The 21,833-nt window shown below is 38.2% G+C and overlaps 1 protein-coding gene across 1 annotated transcript in view; it reads left to right on the top strand.

The window, feature by feature from the left end:
- The window catches only part of cubn (cubilin (intrinsic factor-cobalamin receptor)), a 125,323-nt gene extending 103,857 nt beyond the window's left edge, over positions 1 to 21,466 (top strand). The window contains exons 54-67 of the mRNA XM_062441464.1: positions 214 to 401; positions 2,092 to 2,248; positions 2,576 to 2,725; positions 3,587 to 3,772; positions 5,373 to 5,502; positions 6,163 to 6,380; positions 9,340 to 9,539; positions 9,810 to 9,972; positions 10,484 to 10,692; positions 11,719 to 11,863; positions 15,720 to 15,901; positions 16,788 to 16,953; positions 19,974 to 20,209; positions 21,359 to 21,466. Of these exons, the coding sequence (XP_062297448.1) occupies positions 214 to 401; positions 2,092 to 2,248; positions 2,576 to 2,725; positions 3,587 to 3,772; positions 5,373 to 5,502; positions 6,163 to 6,380; positions 9,340 to 9,539; positions 9,810 to 9,972; positions 10,484 to 10,692; positions 11,719 to 11,863; positions 15,720 to 15,901; positions 16,788 to 16,953; positions 19,974 to 20,209; positions 21,359 to 21,466 (2,438 nt within the window). The remainder of the gene's footprint in view (positions 1 to 213; positions 402 to 2,091; positions 2,249 to 2,575; positions 2,726 to 3,586; positions 3,773 to 5,372; positions 5,503 to 6,162; positions 6,381 to 9,339; positions 9,540 to 9,809; positions 9,973 to 10,483; positions 10,693 to 11,718; positions 11,864 to 15,719; positions 15,902 to 16,787; positions 16,954 to 19,973; positions 20,210 to 21,358) is intronic.
- The last annotated feature ends 367 nt before the right edge of the window (positions 21,467 to 21,833 follow it).

Genomic DNA, 21,833 nt, shown 5'->3' with positions numbered 1-21,833 from the left:
TTACTTTCTTTCTGACAGAATACTTTGTAGATGTGAATCCCTGCCAATGCCAAAAAGTGAAGGTAAAGTGGAGGGCTCCAGTCACGCATTTGTAACATGAGAAAGTATTCATATTATTTGTGTGATCATTTTATATATATATACACAATGCAGTTATAAACAAAAATATAAATGTATATAGTGTATGTGCAATAAATGTCTATTTTTGCACAGGCTGTGGAGGGGTGATCCATGCTGACACAGGAACAATCAAGTCTCCAAACTATCCTCAGAATTTCCCAGCCAATGTGGAATGTTCCTGGCAGATCATTGCCCATGAGGGAAACCACCTGGAGATGAATGTCAACAGTGATTTTGAGATTCCAGACAGCACCGGGACCTGTCAGAACAGCTATGTCAAGGTATCAGTACGTAGCTCTAGCTGATGTGCAGTGTATTTAAATAATGTGTTAGTTCATGCTCTGGTAGAAAGAAGAAATGGAGACTGCATTAACTTTATGATGATCACACCCAGCGGGTTTAATGAGAAACTGTTACTGTGACTGCTGCTGCACTCAGGCCAACATTTTTTCCATTTTAAATTTTTAATATATTTTAGTTTGACCACATTTAACTTGAACAACAATATGATACAAATGCAAATATGTGTACATGTACCGTACACCCCAGCCACCTGTGCAAATTTAAAATAAATACATAAACAAAAATAAATGACAATTGACAATTAAGGCAGTGCACAGTCTAAAGATAATTAAACATTGTTTAAAATTATGAGTTTCCAAAACTTCATATCAGGGCTTCATAAGTGGATATAGGTCTTGTCCTTACTTTTTACATTACAGTTTCCCCTTGGCTGCCAGTTCCTTTTTCTACATTCCAATGGACAGTTATTTCATCTTCTTCCATAATTGTTGCAGATTTACATAAAAGTATTCAGGGTATATTCCTAGAACACAGTGTTTGGCTTGAAGAGTGATAGCCTTTCAAACAAAATCTTCCATAATTGCTGTCTTAAAATATGCCATTTCCCAATCTGCTTTTAATGAATATCCTCTTTCATTTCACCTCTCCATATCTTTTGGAAGACTAACATTTTTAATTATTTAACAGTAAATCATAAAACAAAGAACGCTATTAATTATTAATTGGAATTGAAGAATTATCAATTTTCTAATTATTAATTTGGGGCACCACCGGAGACCGGAAACAACGACCAAACAGTCAAACCAGCCTCGATAAAGAATAGACTTTGGAAAATTGAAGGAGTGAAATCCAAGCTCTGACTATTTTGATCAGCCACTTATCACAATAACAAATACACAATAATCACAGGACACTCTTTAAATCTATGACAATTTATTAACAAGAATCAATTAACAAGTCAATCAATGTTGAGCCATAAACTGTCCTACCACTATGCTAATAACACACAATAGCAACAGTTATGTAGGATTAAGGCTATACAAATCGGCAGGCAAACGTGTATGTGTGGGCGCGAAGGTTAGAGCGCATGCCACGTACACAGCCGACCCCGGTTTGAATCCCGGCCGGAGTATGTGTGTATGGGTGTACATATGAGAGAAAAAAGGGTGTGCGTAAAGGGGTGTGTGTGTGCGTGTGAGTGCATGGAGTTTGTAACAGGCAGAATGCAAATTCCTATGATGTGTACAGCATATATCTTTCAAACTTCTTTTTTAAGTGAGTATGGGTCGGATAAAGAGTCATCGTTATCCAAAAAGCTATTTTGAATCTTCAAAAGTGTCAGGAGGGGATTCACTACACCCTGAAAGCAATGCATCAACTCTCACAAGAGCACTCAAGATTCTGAAATGTAAGATTATTGTGTTTACCATAAAAGTAACCTAAAATTATGCCTGAAAGTAATCAAAATGTGCCTGAATAATTCAAAATATTATAATAAAATTAGCTCTTTGAAATCTGAAAGTGCCAGAATTGAATTCAGCATCCTCTAAAACCTCTAAAACCACTCACATATTGTAGAAATTGGCCATACAGTGCAAGTTATAAACATTAGTTAAAAATGTTTTTCATTTTACACTAATTTCATAATCAGTGTGTATTTTCCTGCAGGTGTGGTCAGGTCAGACAGAAAATACTGTGGCTCTGCTGTCGACGGGCTGTGGCACAGTGGCTCCAGCCCCCATCATTGCTCCGTACAATATCATTACAACACGCTTCCAGGCCAGGGAAGCCCCTGGCAGAGGTTTCTCAGCATCCTTCAGTAGCAGTAAGTATCAGGCAAAAAATGGACCATACTGACTGAGTGTAGCAGTGTTTGAATCTGAGATGCAGTGGTATGGTGAAGTAGTTAATTTATGTATTCTCTAATGGTCAGAATTACTCTTCTGTCGCAGGAGACATGTTACCACGATCCTTTGTGAGTGAAAAAAGTGTACTTTTTTCTTGAGCATTTTTTTTTTCATCACAGTAACAAATATCTTTCAATCCCAGCCTCAGTCTTAACTTGACGATGGGCACCTCAGTGATGGTGTGATGTATGAAGTTGCTTGTCCCAACAAATTATATGAAAAATTTGATGTCATCTGCCTATCAGGGTGCGGCGCAAACTTCACATCTCCCAGCGGCCGTGTGGTTTCTCCAAACTACCCAGCCAACTACCCTGACAACTCCAACTGTAACTACACCATAGATGTTGGAGAACAGACTTTGGTTGTCCTCACCTTTCAGATCTTCCACATAGAAGGCAAGTGTTACAGCATTAGCAAGATATGGACAAATATAAGATAATCACTATCGAACTTTTGGACATTAATCCAAAAGTTGGTTTTGTACACTTTGGGCCCAATTTACTTTGCGTGTGTAAAAACGTGTGCAAACTTGACATGACCCGCAAAAAATATGCAAGCTGATCTACTAACGGGTGTCTCAAATTTGCAAGATAGTATGCGCTGTCCATTTAGTACGTCTACCATAATTAATATGTAATATGGGGCATTTTAACACCAGTATGCAAACTACAGGGAGGAGAAACTCAAAGGTATTTTTGCTGATGGTAACTGCGTCTATAAATAATACCTTTGAAGGACAGGTATTAACCTGCTGCACACTGTGCACTCATGACTTTTGTCACTATGGAGACGAGGAGACAGAGACACAATGACAGAATACACACAGGACAGACTTTTTCCACCTGTGTTAATATTTTTGGAGTGGAATATTTTTGGTTTTACTAACAGCATTGACTTTGTCACAAATACTCTCCCATATGTTTTTCTGGTAATTTTTGTTTTTGTTATAATAACTCAATATATTTGTTAACCTCTTTCATTTTGGACTTGCAGGCTTTCTGCTCGTCCAAACTCTCTGTTAAGACAACCAAAATCCTCATTTAAATACTGCTGTCTCCAGCCTGTTGCACCTGTTTTCATTCACGCAGTATTCTTTGTAGATCACCCGCAAAACACACGCAAACTTAACGAACACTGTGTACACAATTTAGTACGCTTTATTTGGGATCTTAGTAAATCAGGCCCTTTGTTGTTTCATTACTGACACTGGGTTATTTGACAAGTATGTGGCTCTAACCTGTGTTTTTGTTTTCTAGCACACTCCACCTGTCTGTATGATGGGCTGAAGATCTACAACCTGGCTAATAGTGGCCCTCCTATTGCCACTCTGTGTGGCACCAGCATTCCAGGTCCATTCTCCACCTTTGGCCCCATGTTACTCAACTTCTACTCTGACTCTGTGATCACAGACAGTGGCTTCATGGCAGAATACAGAGCCATACGTAAGTAAAGAGAAGGAGGAACAATTTCTACATCTCAATGAGCAAAATGAAACCATCAAAAAACAGATCAGTTGTAGTAAACAAAAACAAATTAATAGTCAAATAGTCAAATTTAATGCAGCAGAAAGTTATTCATAGTCCAATTCAAATTCAAACAGAGTTGAATTTAAACATTATTAGATTATTTCTTTGTTGTAACAATGCTTCTTGGCAATAAATCTTATAGCGTTGGAAACCCTGTTTATTTCCGTTTCAAATGGTGCCACATTTGTAAGGAACATGCATTTGTGGGATAAGCAGCAGAGCTGAGTATGTGGGTTGCGTCCATGAAAAAATGTGGCAAATCTTTTCTGCCTTTCATTGGTGGAGGCAGTGTGGTGGTGTGGGGTGGCATCTCCCTCACTGGAAAAACAAGGCTTGTCATCATTGGAGACAATCTCAATGCAGAGAGATATCGAGATTAGATTCTTCAACTAGTGGCAATCCCATATCTCCACAGTCTGGGACCCAACTCTATCCTCCAAGATGACAACGCTCGCCCCCACATAGCAGGGTTTATCAGAGACTACCTCTAGAATTTGGGAGTGGAGAGGATGGAATTGCCTGCCAGCAGTCCTGACCTCAACCCCATTGAACACTTGTTGGATCAGCTCTGCTGCTCTTCCCGCAAATGTATGTTCCTTACAAATGTGGCACCATTTAAAATGGAAATAAGCAGGCTTTCCAACGGTATAAGGTTTATTGCCAAGAAGCATTGTTACAACAAAGAAATCTACCAAACACTAATTTCCTTACTTTTTGTGCTATGTTTATATACAATCACCCGTTTAAATAGTTTTAAGGCTTGAAGTTATGCATATTTTAGAACATGGCCAATTTAAGTGACAGGCTGATGTTGTCACAGATGGATAGCCAACATCTCTGGACGTGGTGGCAAGAGGAAAATAGGTCAAATGGTCGAGAACGAACCAAGGAAATCTTCAATATAGATCCATGCTGATCTTCAAGTTCAGTACATATTATGTTTTATAGTTCTATTATTTATTATTTTATTATTTACATTTCACTTAATTTAATATGCCTTTTTGCTTTCACTGAAACAGAACTATGCAGGTATTTGGTGTCATTGTTTCATATCATATTAAGTGTTCATGGTTCTGATGATGTCGCTTGTAATTAACAACCTCCTTTCACAACCCAGGGAAAAACCCAGAGTTTACAGAGCTAGTAAGTAACCAGCTTCATGATACCTGTTATCCAAGATGGCCAGTTTTGGGCTCAGTGAAGTCAGTGCACACAGAGAGATTAGTTAATCTTGTTTCATGATACAGGCCTCTGGCTTTTAGACGAGGAATTTGGAATTTTGGCAGGTAATTTTTTATTACTGTCTGCAATTTGAGCATTATCACTGAGTCCAGCAGTGGAGACTGAGTGCATCTTGATGGTAATCAAAATTATACCTTTTGTATTTATTAATATTGTGGCATACCTTAATACAGTGATACCACCAAAGCCTATACGCCCAAATACTTATATAGCTATATTGTACATGTAATAATACTCTGTGTGCATGTGTCTGTGTGTGTTTGTGTATTTACAGCATGTGGTGGGTTCTTCAACAGTTCAGCGGGTACAGTGAGCAGTCCGGCACTCTCCATGACCAACTACCACCACAACATGAATTGTACCTATCACATCATGGTGCAAGCAGAAAGAGTGGTGGATCTCAAGTAAGACTATGGTAGACTGGAATAGACTGCAGATTACAGGAATAGACTGTGGGGATTAAATGTGTATTGGAAAAATACCTCTTCAATTACTGAGTAAAGGGATTTGAACGTTTTGGATCACAGTACTTCCTTTGAGTTAATCAATATTTTTCCTAGTGGTCAAGGTGATATAGCTGGGTCTTAATTACTGTATGTATCACTTTTTATTACAACCCTAAAACATCTAAGGGAGGAGGGAAGTAACAACTGGTACTACCAATAACAGAACCAAGAGACAGCTGAAGTACAAAGGCAAAACCAAGGATTTATTTAATAAATCAGTACAATAATAAACCAAAAAACTCAGGCTCAATAAACACCTAAGGACAGACTACACTTAAAAGAAAAAAAGCTGATACAATACTGCAGAATCACTCGCAAGTCAACAACCACTGCAATGTCAGATAGCCCACTGGCACAGAGATAGGAGAAGCTGGAGCCTTTATACAGGGGCTGATTAAAATGGGGTACAGCTGTGGGGATCATCTGAGGGAGGAGGAGGGCAATAAAAAAACAATCTGGTGGATGTACTTGGGTACTTCCAGTAATTTGCAACTATGAGACCTTTATGCAGTTTAGTTTAGTTTGGTGTCAGCCCTTTGTGTTCTTCTCTTTCCAAAGGTTTAACACCTTCCACCTGGAGGCATCTTCTTCCTGTCGCTATGACTATGTGGCTGTGTATGATGGGCAGGACACTTTAGCACCTTTGCTGGGAATATTCTGTGGTGCAGTGCTCCCCCCCAATCTTCGATCCTCTTCGAACCAGCTCTTCATTGTCTTTAGGACAGATGCCACTGTGAATGGGATCGGCTGGAGGGCTACTTACAGCGAGACACTCGGTAGGTCAATGTTACAGTGTTTGTGAGGATGGAGTGGCTTTTTCCATTTAGCAGAAAAAGTGCTTGCATTATTTATTATCAAAAGCTCAGCTGTTTGTTACTTGCAAACAGTGCAAGTACACGTACAGTGATTGCATGAAAAAACTAAAACAGGTACATAGCCAGACTGACTAGGGAGGAAGGAAAAAAATTGTTGTGGGCACTTAATCACTTTTTATTTTGGGGGGGGGGGGGTTATGGTAGTGTGGTTGTGTACGAATGTATTTAGAAATATTCATCATGTAAATTTTGGTATATACTACAGGAAATTAAACAGAATTATTGAGGCCCTTACATTAATCGTAAGTCCTATGAAAGCAATATTGTTTCCAGTGTGTTTCTTGGATGATGCTGGTTAGATTAATAGAGGTCACACCTATTTCTACCATTTACAATTTTTTAGTAAACTAATTTTTGGTTTCTGTTGGTAGATATTTCTCATCTAATCTTCACCAAACTTGGTACATCCCATACTTAGAGGACCCCAAACAAAACTTTTTTCTGTAGGCATGGCCTGATGCGCTTAGCGGGCCATAACTCTTCAAGACTGCATTGAATTTGCAACCACATTTGGGAATGTTGTACATACATTTTCGTCACATTTTATACAACTTTACCCACTGGGGGTGCTACTATAATATTTTAACATGATAGACCTACAATTCTGTTGTCTATGAAAATTAAACTTGATACACAATTTCTACGACAGAATGTGCAGGACATATTGAAGCAAGGCACCAATAGCCCCACATTGTGGCCATTTGCAAAACCACCATGCTACTTAATTGCTGTATCTCTTATTCCATGGTAACCAAATGAAGCAAATTTGTACAGAAGTGTATGCTGAGTATGCGGTGGTGCTCCAAGATTTTAAAACAATTGCTACAAAAAAAATTAGTGCAAGGGTAAGTAATTTCTATAACTATGTGACAGACGACAAGGTTTGCTCAATCTGGATTTTATGTGAGACACTTGAAATGCCAAGTGTACATGCATGAGACACAACCAACACCTATATATTATTAATCAGCTAACACTAGTGTATGTAGCCATATTTCTGATCTGATAATCAAGAATACAATGAGCATGTATATATATGCATGTGAATTCAAACTAATCAATCAATCAATCTTTATTTGTATAGCGCCAAATCACAACAAAGTCATCTCAAGGCACTTTACACATAGAGCAGGTTCTAAACCGAACTCTTCAGGTTTTAATTTTAAAGAGACCCAACATTCCCACATGAGCAAGCACTTAGCGACAATGGCAAGAAAAAACTCCTTTTTAACAGGAAGAAACCTCAGAACCAGGCTCAAAGTGGGAGAACATCTGCCTCGACCGGTTGGGGTAAAGAGGAGAGAGAGAGAAGCACATAAAAAAATCAACACTGAAGCTAGAAGGTCCGGGACTGGAACCTGTCATCCAGACGTCTACAGGCCCAGATTACCTGTGAGACGAGAAAGCACAGACAACTCCGGGGAAGAAGTTTAGGTTATTGAATGCATTAATAGTACATGAATGTTATTGGATATAGATGGATGGATAGAGAGAGAGAGAGGAGGAGAGAGGAGCTCAGTGCATCATGGAGGTAGGAGTCCCCCGGCAGTCTAAGCCTATAGCAGCATAAACTAGGAGCTGGCTAACTATAAGCTTTATCAAAAAGGAAAGTTTTAAGCCTACTCTTAAACGTAGAGAGGGTGTCTGCCCTCCGGACCGAATCTGGGAGATGGTTCCATAGGAGAGGAGCCTGATAACTGAAGGCTCTGCCTCCCATTCTACTTTTAGAGATACTAGGTACCACAAGTAGGCCTGCGTTCTGGTAGCGCAGTGTTCTAGTAGGTACATAAGGTATTATAAGCTCTTTAAGATATGATGGAGCCTGACCATTAAGAGCTTTAAAAGTGAGGAGAAGGATTTTAAATTCTATTCTTGATTTTACGGGAAGCCAATGTAGTGAAGCTAAAATAGGAGTAATATGATCTCTCTTTCTAGTTTTTGTCAGAACGCGTGCAGCTGCATTCTGGACCAGTTGGAGAGTCTTTAGAGACTTGTTAGGACAGCCAGATAATAATGAATTGCAATAATCCAGCCTAGAAGTAACAAATGCATGGATTAGTTTTTCAGCATCATTTTGAGACAGGATGTGTCTGATTTTTGAAATAGTACGCAGATGAAAATAGGCAGACCTTGAAATGTGTTTTATATGGGAATTAAAGGACAGATCCTGGTCAAACATAACTCCTAGGTTCCTTACAGTAGTACTGGAGGCCAAAGTAATGCCATCCAGAGTAGTTATATCATTGGATAATGTGTCTCTGAGGTGTTTAGGGCCAAGCACAATAACTTCAGTTTTTTCTGAGTTTAATAGCAGGAAGTTACAGGTCATCCAGGCCTTTATGTCCTTAATACATGTTTGTAGTTTAGTTAACTGGTTGATTGCATTAGGCTTTATTGATAGATATAATTGAGTGTCGTCTGCAAAACAATGTTTCCGAATAATGTTTCCTAAAGGAAGCATATATAACTAACCGAAGTCCAAAGCCTTTTGATGTATTGGGTATTTTACACTTAAAGTGTTTCTTTTTCTTCCCATTAAAAGAGAATTTTCCTTTGCTGCCATTGCCAATAGAATTGTCTTGACTTGAGACTTGTTGACTTGTTTTGGAAATGTCAATGATCAGTCTCAATTGAGAATATTATGTTAACTTTATTTATAAATGTTTCCGGGAACAAAAATGTGTCTTCATACAACAGGCATTTTGCTTCTGTCAGCGTATTTGTGGTACCATGTACTTACACATTTTGAGAATCTCACATGACATTATTGAATTCTTAATTCAAGAAGCTAGTCTGCAGTTTCCTATGATATAACATGATAATATAAGATTTAAGTAGTTGTTTCTGAATTGGCCTTCAGGTCCGGCACAGGGGTGCGGTGGCTATTTGTCCATGCCCATGGGCATGTTTAGTTCCCCAGATCCAAACCTGGATGGGCGCTATGAGCCCAGGATGGACTGTGTATGGACCATTGAGATGCCAGTCAACAAGGCTATCAACCTGACCTTTAGCTCCTTTGAGCTTGAGAGCTCCTCTACCTGCCAGTATGACTTTATCAAAGTAAGAAACCTTCTGAAATTTTAATGGGAACTATTACTTATTTTTTCAATTTTAACATCATTTAATTGAGTTCTGACCATATTATCTGTGAATTGGCTACCATGTTTGCTGCACATGTTGGTGCACCACTACAATTTGTGTATAAAGTGTAATAATGTCTTAAAAGACGTATCTAAAATGTCCTAAAAGTGGACAATACAACTTTGACAATAATATGAGGACAAAATCAAATTTGCTTTTTTTAATGTGTTGTATATGTATCTCTGTCAGGTGTATGATGGTGACAACATTAACTTCCCTCTGGTTGGGACATTCTGTGGAAATTCCATTCCTGCTTATTTTCTATCAAGTGGAAACTTCCTGACTGTTCACTTTGTCACTGATGGCTCAGTACAGAGACGAGGATTCAATGCCACATACAGAGTTGTGCCATGTAAGCACTTCCTAATCTCTTCTGATCTGTGCTCTACTTGATAAATAACAACCCAGTCTTACATTAAAATATGTAATAGCTATGTTTTTTCCACATTTCAAAACGTATTAGTTTCACAGTAATGGCTCTAGAATTGTGAGATGTGGAAAATGCAATATTTTAAGATTCATATACTATATAGGACAAAGAAAAGGGAAAAGAGGACAATCACTTCTTAGATATATCTGTTAAGCCTTTGTCTTTCATAAGTGCAAAATATTCTTGCACCAGTGAGCAGACCTCTGTGGATGAGTAATCTTTGGAAGCAGTTATTGCCATATGTTGTGGAATCAAGTATGATGTTCCATTTTTCACCCTGTTTTTGCTGTGCTTTTAACATAACAGTTCACAAGACAGACAGAATCCTGTCTGTCTAGTGTTTTTTATTTGAGACATTTTAATTACAAGCTCATCAATATACTACTTTTTATTTTGTGCATTTTCTAAATCTCTTGTGTATGCCTTCTATTAGTGGTTTGTGGTGGGACTCTGAATGCCACAACGACCATCCAGACACTGACCTCACCATCCTTTCCCAACGCTTATCCTCCTTACACCACCTGCCGCTGGATCCTGGATGCTTCTGCTCAGGAGACCATCAAAGTGTCAGTCCAGACCTTTGTCCTACAGCCAAGCCAGAGCTGCGCTACAAACTACCTGGAGTTAAAGGACTGGCCAGTGGTGAGTTTAGACATGGACTTGACCAGAAAGTGTAGTATCATAAGCAATAAATATTGTGGGAAGTATGACACAAGGGCAGTTTTGTGATTAGGCCAATAACTTCTGAAACATTTGAACTGAAATCATTGTTCTCTTCTGTAGACAATGAAGTTTGAGCTAAAATAAATGTGCAAATTCTACCACATTTGATATTTTGCCATTTGGAATTTGTGTGTGTATTATGTAGATATACAAATTTTAGGAAAAAAAATGTATACAGTGTTGGGAGAAGATAAACGCAGCACCTTAGAATTGATTGTCACCAACTTGTCATGTGAGTCATCTTTAATAGTAATTGTATGCAATTGTGATTATTATCTTGCAGTGATTGTTCGTTGAGAGACCAAATCAGGATTATAGCATAATGAACAGAATAAGCCAATTCCTTAAGTATCTAATAGCATTAGCATCTAAAGCTCTGTGATTTCTAGATCTAAATCTATCAGTTATCTACTACTATCAGTTTTGCATTGGTTTGATTATCAGTTTTGCATTGGTTGGATGGAAAATCTAAAGATAGTTCTCTGGCTCTCTGTTTGGGGTTGTTGTCATGCTGCAGAATAAACCAAGCATATACCTCCCTGATGGTTATGGACTGGAATCTAAACATCTTAAGTGCCTAAAATTTTTGCACAGTACTGTAAACAAACGCAAAATCTTATAAAATTTGCTAGACCCTGTTTTGCTTTTACTCTATAAACAAACCATACAAATGTCTGCTTAGAAGTGAGTCCAAGACTACCTAGAAAAGTGGGTCTCAACCAGGTTCTTTAGTCTGCACCTGTGTCTGATTGACACCTTTTCCCCAGCTTACACAAACTGAACATAGTTAATTTGAAAATGTTGAATGTGAAAGTACCCTGATCACAGTAGAGTAGAGGTTGTAATTATAGGTGTTAATTATAGTTCTAATAAAACCCTGTCACAATTATAATATTGTAATATCCTTTCTGAATGATTGATCTGAATGATTTCTGGTGTTTTCAGGGAGACTATGGACAATCACATAAGTTCTGTGCATCAGATGGTCATCCACCAGAATTCTACAGCTACAGCAGAACCATCCTTGTTTATTTCAAAACTGACACCTTCATCACAGGAAATGGCCTGAGTTTCACCTATCAGATAGCTGGTAGGTACCTGTAGTAAAACCAGTGGCAAGATGAGAAACTGAGCCAAAATATACTCTTTAAATAGATGCAATTAATTGTCGTTACATACCTATTATAAATTAAAGAATTTAAGAATCAAAATGTAAGTGCACACCCATTACATGTATGTAAGTTTAGTTTTATATATACTTTTGAATTTTGCAGTCATCTATAGAAACAGTGACACAAAGGTCTGACTGCCAGTACAGGGAATATTTACCCCACACGTCCAGTCAGCAAAGATTCACTGACAGAAAGGGCTTTTATCTGTGCCTAGTTCAGGTTTTAATTTTGTAGGTTGTGAGATCTGTAATATTTCTATGGATCTATGGGAGAGACATCAGTAAATAGAGTCAGAAATGGTCGACAACACACATTTGATGACCATGATGCTCTGTGATATGTAAGGAAAAACAGAAGAGCAACTCTTCCTCAGGTGACTGAGAATGTAAATGCAGGACGTGATCAGACTTTATTAGCAAGAACAGTCCATTGGCAATTACATAGAGATGGACATTATTATGGGGATTGCAGTGCATAAACCCCTCATTACAAAGATGAATGGTCACCAGTCTACAGAGACGTGGAAAAAAGTGAAATGTTAAGATAAGGGATGCACCGATCTGAAATTAATATCGGATATCCGCCGGATATAGACTTTAATAGATCCAGTATCGGATAATGGGGCTGATCCATGGGGCCGATCTATTCACTTCAATTCTATGTTTGCGCCGCATGCTACATCAGACGTCAGCAGCAGTGAAGTTTTGATAGCTCTCCAACGCTATCTGTCTGTCTCTGCTGCACAGGGAGGGCTCAGCTCCGCCCCCACTGAGACTGAGGGGGCGGAGCTGCAGCAGAAGCTAACGTTAGCCTCTGCTGCAGTTTGTTGTCATCGCACTGCTCTCCTCTGCTCTCAGGAGAGTGTGTTCATGTCAATAATGCTGCTACTTTATTCCACCTTGCTGTTCTGTATAAAAGGTCTGGACACTGAAGGGGGGGACAGAGTTGCTCCGCCAGTAAGTGGCAACAGAGGGAGCGGCTGCAGGACGCTGTTGTGTTAACTGTGGTCTAGTGAGTTAGAGAGTGAATGAAGTGAGGGAGCGCCGACAGTAAAAAAGCCGGTGAATCAGATCAATAAAACGTTATTTTCTGGTTGTTTCACAGTGGTTACGTTCAACAGCACAAATAAACTTCCCCACACACCTCCACTCAACCCTGCAGCTTTGCCTCAAGCCTCTGAATCTGAAACACCAGTGGGCTGTTTAAAAGCACACAGCAGCAGCACTATGCTGTTTTGGTTGGTTCAGTATGAAAAAGCAAAGGCTTAATTAGCAATCTTCTTTATAGCGATGATTATCTCTGTATTAAAGAGCCGTATGTTTCACCTCTGGTGGAGCTGCGTCCTCAGTGTGTGCTGCTCACACACAGACAGTGAATCAAGTGAAAACTGGAGGTGACCAACTCGATCCTTTATGTTACTGTAAGTGAAATAAGATCTATCAGAGGCTACTTATTTGCAATATCTGAAAAGGAGGAAAGAAGGATTTGTTATTTTAATAATACAAATGTATTATTTTAATAAAAAATAACAATTCAGTACATTTATATCTATGTGTTAATTTGTTACATTTTGTTTAACAAAGTTAGGAAATAATGTTTAAGTCAAGCCTCCTGCCTTCAGTCTTTTCCACATGGCTAGGTATACAGTTTATTAATTCAACAATGGTATCAGATCAGCATTGGGTATCAGCCAATACGCAAAGCCCAGGTATCGGTATTGGGACTGAAAAAGCCGGATCTGTGCATCCCTAGTTAAGATGAGTAATCTTCCACCTTATTTTCAACAAGTGGGCGACTGTTTTATATGTTCCTCAATAATTAACTAGTTGAACTTAGATAATCACTTCTGCTTTCTTTGTTTCAGAGTTAAAATATGGACTTTTTTTTTTTGATGGTTTGTTTGGAACATTTATTAACTGGTAACATTTATTTCCTTTACTCTGTTGACGTCATCATCATTCATATCTATGCAACCAGCAGTTAAATTACTAAAGCACACTTTTTTTTTGTAGACATAACCTCTTAATGTTGCTCTCAGAGTGCACTAGAATGATGCATTTGACTTAAAAATGTACAAAATTTTCTTACCCCCTACTAGTGTTGTTTTTGGCGGCCTAATTTTAGTCTTAGTCTAGTCTTTGTGTCAAACTGTCATTTTAGTTTTTATTAGTTTTAGTCACGTTCATACTCTTTTTAGCCTAGTTAAGTTTCAGTCGACTAAAAGTCTGAGCATTTTAGTCTTATTTTAGTCCAAATTATCTGTGACTATTTTAGTCTAGTTTTAGTTGACGAAAACTGATGACATTTTAGTCTAGTTTTAGTCAATGAAAATTGTAGTAATGCAATTCTATTTAACCCAGTCAATATAGTATAAGTACCTAGTAGTGTAGACGAAACCAACATTTTCTTTTAGCCAAACCCATTTCACAATTCAAACAAGGTTGTCTTATTATATTATTGTTACCTTATAGACTCAAGAATAACCCCGGCTGGCTGGCCATCGGTCCCGTTCTCTGTGTCAGTTGTCTGTCGTTAACGCTAACCTACCGCAGCTGCATCTTCTAAATAATAGTGGGGATTGAGGAAGTGACGTCGAAGTGAGACACAGGAAACAGAAATACTGCAAAATAATAGTAACAACACGACTAAACGAGACGAAATAACGTTATAACATTTCGTCTCGTCTCGTTTTAGTCAACGAAAATGAAGAGACATTTTAGCAGTTTTTATTTTGTAAACCACATCTAGTCTCGTTTTTATTCGTCAACAATATTGCATTATATATTTAATTATAGTTATCGTCACATGACCAGCATTTACGTTGCGTCTCGTCTCGTTTTCGTCACGTGATAAAGGTTCGTTGACGACGATATTTAGTCATAATTTTCGTTGATGAAAGCAACACTACCCCCTACAGAGTTGGACTGAGGTCCAACTACCATAGTCTCTCAAAATTGTGTGGGAAAAACTGGGCCACTGGATTTGTAATATCAAATTAGACAAGTGTTGTTCTATTTGTCTGATATAGGATTCTTGCAATAACTTTTATTGGCAATATGTTGTAAAAAATAATTTAGTTTGTTAATAAAAATATTTTTTATCATAATATATCTGATATCTGCATGAAAAGAATGGCCTGGAATGGAGTCTAATTCCCGGCCTGAACTATTGTCCCAGTCCTCCTCTGGGCGGTTTTGGGTCCACTTGTCCCTTTTAGAGGGAATGGTCACTACAAATCTATACAAAGTTGTTGTGAGTGACCACCTTCATCCTATGATGAAACATTTTTATCCTGATGGCAGTGGTGTCCTCCAGGATGACAATGCCCCCATCTGTAGGGCATGAGGGGTCACTGGATGGTTTGATGAGTATGAAAATTATGTGAATCATACGCTATGGCCTTTGCAGTCACTAAATCTCAGCCCAATTGAACACCTCGTTTGAAACAACATGTTAAACAGTGCTCTCCACCACCATCATCAATACCAAGGCAAAGTCTGTACATTCCCATAGACAATATGATTATTCCTTTGACTTTCTTTTTTTTCTTTTTTTTTTGCAATTGTGTACAAAGCTCTCTCTAAAGACACTTGAGATTATTTTGCTAGAAAGTCATCAATGGAGAAAATCAGTAGTTTATAACAGAAAATGTTTTAATTTTATTTATGCTTGGGAGAAAATGACAAAATAATCATTTTCTTTTTTTAAAGGACATGAAGGGAAAGGGGGTATATCATTTCAGATTAATGCTTTGACTGTGGTGGTGGTTTCCAGGTTGCAGTCGAACCTATGAACAGGAATATGGCTACCTGAAGAGTCCGGGTTGGCCTGACGTGTACCCCCACAACATGGACTGCACCATTATCCTGAAGGCACCACAGAACAGCTACATTGCTTTCTTCTTTAACAACTTTGATGTGGAGAGTCACAGCAACTGTGAATTTGACTACCTTGAGGTAACAAATCAAGCCCACTTACAGAGACACATTTTCATTTTCTACATTCATCACCAAAGTTCTTTATTAATTTTATACTCTCCTGACATAGGGGAAATTGTTGTGTGTTTGTCAATACACACTACACTACACTACACTACATTAAATGAAGGCAAGATGGCTACGGAGCAGGTCAAAATAATTGTGATTTTGATGTTATCTACCCCCACACCCAGGCCAGCTGACACTCTTGCCTGGGCCCAGGACGAGATAATCTTAGATGGGCCCCCCCGCGCCCGGATCTCTCCTTTTCCTTTGCTCTTCCTCTCCTCTGCTCTTCCTCTCCTCTTCCTCTCCTCTCCTCAGTGTTGGGGAAGCTACTTTGCAAGCGTAGCTTGTAAAACTACATGTAGTTCAGCCTGGCAGTAGTTTGAACAAACTACCCCTGGAGAAATGTAGTTTGTACTACAGCTAAAAATAGTAGCTTTAGCAACTACTGATACTCATTATACTGATTTAACTCAGCGTTAAATAAATCAACATGTGGTGTATATTAAACTAAATATAATAGCCTACAAAAAATTCACATGCCAGCAGAAATATGCCTCTCAACTCAGTTTTATTTTTTTAAAGAAAAAAAGCTGGTCAACATACTGTAGGTACGGGCGTGCCCACACCTCCCACCCCCCCCAACCCAGGCCCAGCCCCAGTCACAAAGTTGGAAGTTGTTTATTGTATAAAATATATTTTTATGTTGTAGATTTCTCCTCATTGGAACTCTGGAACCCATTACATTTGATATGTGTGTTGCCTACAGTCTGCTCCAACCTGTCTGTGGTCTCCCTGTGATCTCTCTTTAATGTGTCAGTGATTCTGTAAATCACAACCCCTCTATTTTGTCTTTCAGATTCGTAATGGTAGTACCGCAGATTCACCACTGATTGGTCGATTCTGCGGCAGCACTCTACCCAGCCCCATATTCCCCCAATCCAACCTCCTCTACTTACACTTCAAGAGTGACTTCTCCCATGCCCGTGATGGCTTTGAGGCCACATGGACATCTTCCCCTCACGGTCAGTACTGAACTGTTTATATGTGTGAGTTGCTTAATTAATACATCTAAAACATTGTGTTTAAAGTCACTGTGTTAATGATATTTTCACTTCAGATTGAACAGTAATGTAGGCCCACACTGAATCTCAAACCTCAGGTTCCACCATAGTGTGATACTTTTGCAGTTTCAAAACTATGTGGTTGAAGACTCGACTGTCAGTGAGATACACACAAAGAAAGAGGAGAGACATTTTGTCATAAAATTGTTAGGTGTGAAATTAAGTTTATGGTTTAAATTTAAGTTAACTTTAAAAGTAAGAAGGAATTCTTTTTTATTTTTCTAAAACAAAGCACTTTATGTAAGAAGCACAATCAAAAGTTTTCTGTAATGCACTTTATTTTAAAATGCCATCTTTATTTGATATAAGAAAAGAAAATGTATGTATCATATACTTTTTTTAATAGGGCCCGAGCACTTAGGGCCTGATTTACTAAGATAGTGAAATAGTGGGTACTAAATTGCGTGCACGGTGCAATAGATTGCGCGTGCCGTTTGCGTGCGTTTTGCAGGTGATCTACTAAGAATAATCGTGTAAATGAAAACAGGTGCAACAGGGTGGAGACAGCAGTATTTAAATGAGGGTTTTGTGTCTTTATGGAGAGTTTGGACGAGCAGAAAGCTGCAAGAACAAAATGAAATGTGATCAGGTTCTAGTGGAAGAGGTTAACTAATATAATGAGTTATAACAAAAACAAACATTACCAGAGATATTGAAAAACAAATATTCCACTCCAAAAATATTAACACAGTTCAAAAAACTCCGTCCTGTGTGTATTCTGTCATTGTGCCTCCGTCTCCTCCTCTCTACAGTGACAAAAGTCATCTGTGCCCAGTGCGCATCCGGTTAATACCTGACCTTCAAGGGTGTTATTTATAGAAAAGCGTCAGAAATAATACCTTCAGGTTTGGTAAATCACAATGCGCGTGCTAAATAACATATTTGCATTTTCTCCTCCCTGTATTTTGCACACTGGGGTTAAAACACCTCATATTACACATTCATTATGGTAAATGTACGAAATGGACAGTGTGTACTATCTTGCACAGTTGAAAGACACAAACCTCAGTGCGCTGCGTTAGTAGATTAGCGTGCACATTTTTTGCGCGTGATGTCAAGTTTGCACACGTTTCTACACACGCAAACCTTTAGTAAATCAGGCCCTTAGTGCGAAGGCCCTATTGGATCTGTAGTGTTTATTTTTTTTATTCTTCTCCGAAAACAAACGGATTTTTGGCAGCCTAAACATATCCCAAAACTCACGATACTTTGCACACATACCACACCCGGCGAAAATGTTGATATTTCATGGTTCGTGAAAATCGCTGTTGCAAAGTGGCTCTACAGCACCCCCAAGGCCAATGAAAAAAATGAAGCCCCTCGCCCCAGATTGAGGTAGACAAACTAAATTTGGTACACATATATAACATGTCAAGACACACAAAAAAGTCTCTAGGACCCATACGTTAAGTCCAACAGGAAGTCGGCCATTTTGATTCACAGTTGCCATTTCAACACCTTGTACTTTAACAAGCTCCTCCTAGAGATTAAATCCGACCTACTTCAAATTCACTCAGAAACATCTTGAGACCTTCGAGATAAAGTTATGAAAATCTTTCTAATTACTTATACCTGACAATTTCGATGCTTTGCCATAAAACAGAAAGTCCTTTAAACTCCTACAGACATTGTCCCATCTACACCAAATTGATCACGCATGTAGAGGGTCCCACACTGAACACATCTATGCATCAATACTTTGTCATATCCGTAGCACCACCTACTGGACACAGGAAGTCCACGCATTGTACTTTAACAAAAAAATAGTATTATCAATTCTAAAAGCCTTTTCAGAATGAAAGTCCTGAAAACATCTCTGTCAGTGATATTTGTGACTCCATTTCACCATAGTTTTACATTATGGAACAGTTTTTCCTGCTTATGGTTTTGGATTTTAGTTTGTGGTTTCAGGTTTTGATTTAGGTTTGGTTTAAGTTTGTTTTTGTTGTTGTTTTTTTACACTTACAGTAACCACAATTTAATTTGCAATTCCATAAAGTCAAGAATTAACAAGAGAGAGATTATTAGATAAATAGATGGTCAAAATGACAGCAGAGGTTATGATAGGATGGGGATTTCTCTTTCATTTAAATCAAATGTTTCTTCTTCACAATTATCTTCACATGAAAAACATGCACAATTCACCCTTTAATATAAAACATATGAGAAATTTACATGTGATGATCATTTACTGCATCATTTGCCCATATGACATCAGAAGAGATCTTAGAGTTCTTAGGAATAAGTTGTCAAAAGGTAACACACATTACTAATTTTATACAGGAAAAGCAGACACAGATCATTTATATAAGTTATGTTCATTGTCAGAGGAGCAGAAGTCTTGCAGCTCAACTACAATCGCTCACCTTGGTGAATACTCCCTCTTGTGGCAAAGAGAAAGAACTACACTGTATAAAGTAAAGTTTGAACCCACAGTAAAAACACATTTAAATCTGGCCTTTTCCAAATTCGATAAAATGACAATTCCACCTTAACCATTGTGACTATACATTTGAAGGTGTCATACATGAATACACTACCTGTTACTGTTTCCAAATAAGACTTTAACAAATGACTTGTTATTTTCCAGATCATGGAGCTTGTCCTGCAGATGTATAAGTGGTAGCTGTGATCTTTATTTTTAGTCAAACAGTCATTGACGTTCTTGACCAGGCCTAGAAGCGTAACAGAATATTGTATGCCCACAAGAATGGAGATCTGTAGAAGCTCTATGTTATAGAGAACAGGTGTACAGTTAAATATTCTAGGTTGTGCTTTATGTATCTTTTGGTGGTAGATGATTCTGTTTTTTCCATGGTTAGTAAAATACTATACAAATACTAAAAACCCAAAACAGGGATGATGGTTTCCTTCTTCTTTTTTTTTTAGATTAAGCATCTTAATATGTTTGCGTCTACTAGGTTGTGGTGGCACTCTGTATGGAGACCATGGCTCATTTGCAAGTCCCAACTACCCAGGCACCTATCCCAATAATACCCACTGTGAATGGGGCATCATGGCACCCAGAGGGCGTGTGGTGACTGTCACCTTTACCCAAATCAGTGTGGATGACCCTGGAGATTGTCACAATAACTTCTTGAAGCTGTATGATGGCACAGACACCTCCTCACTGCCTGTTGGACCTTACTGTGGAATGGTATGTAACCCAAAAAGAATAATTACTTTAACTGTCTTTAACTGTAATGGTGCAGACTTAGAGGGATATTCACTGATAGTGGTAGGCGTACATCATTTTGTGTCACTCCCTTTTTTTGATTCACTTTTCACAATTGAAGATTTAAATGAGCTCACTCAATTTGCATGAAGTGTCAGGCTGTTTTGCTACATGTTGCACGTGTCTGAAAAGAAATGGAATCGAAAAGAAAATGTTTTCTGCTGCTAAACTAGGATTGTTTGATAAAGAAAAGACATTTTTGGAACTGCAAGTATGCATTTATCCTCCCTGAAGAAGACTGAATGTGAGGAGATAGTAGATAAAGGTCCCTTCCAGAGATATTTTAAGACATACAAAAATAGTCTGTAAGAAAGTCAAAATACCTTGTGAAAATACTGAAATACTTATTCTCCCTGATTAAAAAATCCTAAATCTATAAATATGCAAATATTATTAATTTCACAAGTTTAACTGTTGAACACAACATGTCTCCATTTCACTGAAGAGTGAAGATGAATAATAAGAATTCCCATTACAGTGGCTATAGGAAAGTTAACAGTAAAGTGAGGCTGATATCAAAGAGATCAAATTAAAAACTGTAAAACTGGATTACATGCTGCATTTTTCCCAGTAGATACGAAGGCAGTTTCAATACCATTTAGACATTGAAATGGTGTTTTCTTCCATTAACATTATTTTAATTAATCAAGAATACAGTGCAAAATGTAAATAGGTTTAATGGCTGTAGTTGGAAAAATGTTGTGCTATCAAAAAACTATTTAAAAAATGCAGTTTGACTTAGGGAAAATCTTGTATTATATTGTTATATAGTTATGTTGGACTGTAACTTCTAACTCATTTACTACAGTATTTATGTAAACAGGTGTCTAAAGAAATAGTGTCCCACCTAAAGAATATTACTGGCTGCTTCAATCACACCACATTGTGCTGGAGCTCCTATGAGCCAGTAAAAGTCAGGAAAAATAAGCAGAATTTCACTGAGGGGACACAAGGGAACAGAAAGGAAAACACAAGTTTTTGTGAAATCAGCTATTCATAAGATTGCCAGTCCATCCTCCCATATGTTTTGATATGACTCTTTTCTCTGTCTTTTCTGTGTTGTTTGTTCAGGAAACCAACATTGCACCATTCACAGCCTCCTCCCATCGAGTCTACATTGTTTTCCAAGCCCAGTTCGCCAGCTTGCCTTCAGGATTCAGACTTACTTGGAGCAGCTGAAAGAAATCACTTATACACACACACATATGCACACACCAGCGCATGCACATGTACAAACAGAGTTGTTGACTAATTTCCCAATCATGTCATGTAACCTGCTGTGCATTTATGTTTCAACTAAACCAATGGAAATAATAAATCTTGTGTTAAAATAAATACATGATTTAAGAAGTACATCAAGATGGCCAGTCATTTGTCATTTCAGATATTTCTTGCTGCCTCAACTCCACTAAGTTGCTTATTAATCAGATTTACAAACTCATGTTGGGCAAACAGGCAATGTTTAAATGTAAATGTGAAAGTATGTGCATGTGTATGTGTGAGGAAGAAAGGGGAACAGACAAGGCAGAGTTAATGCAGACTTGCA

Source organism: Scomber scombrus, chromosome 20, assembly GCF_963691925.1.
Source record: "Scomber scombrus chromosome 20, fScoSco1.1, whole genome shotgun sequence".
Lineage (NCBI taxonomy): Eukaryota > Metazoa > Chordata > Actinopteri > Scombriformes > Scombridae > Scomber > Scomber scombrus.
This window is presented reverse-complemented; position numbering and strand designations above follow the sequence as displayed.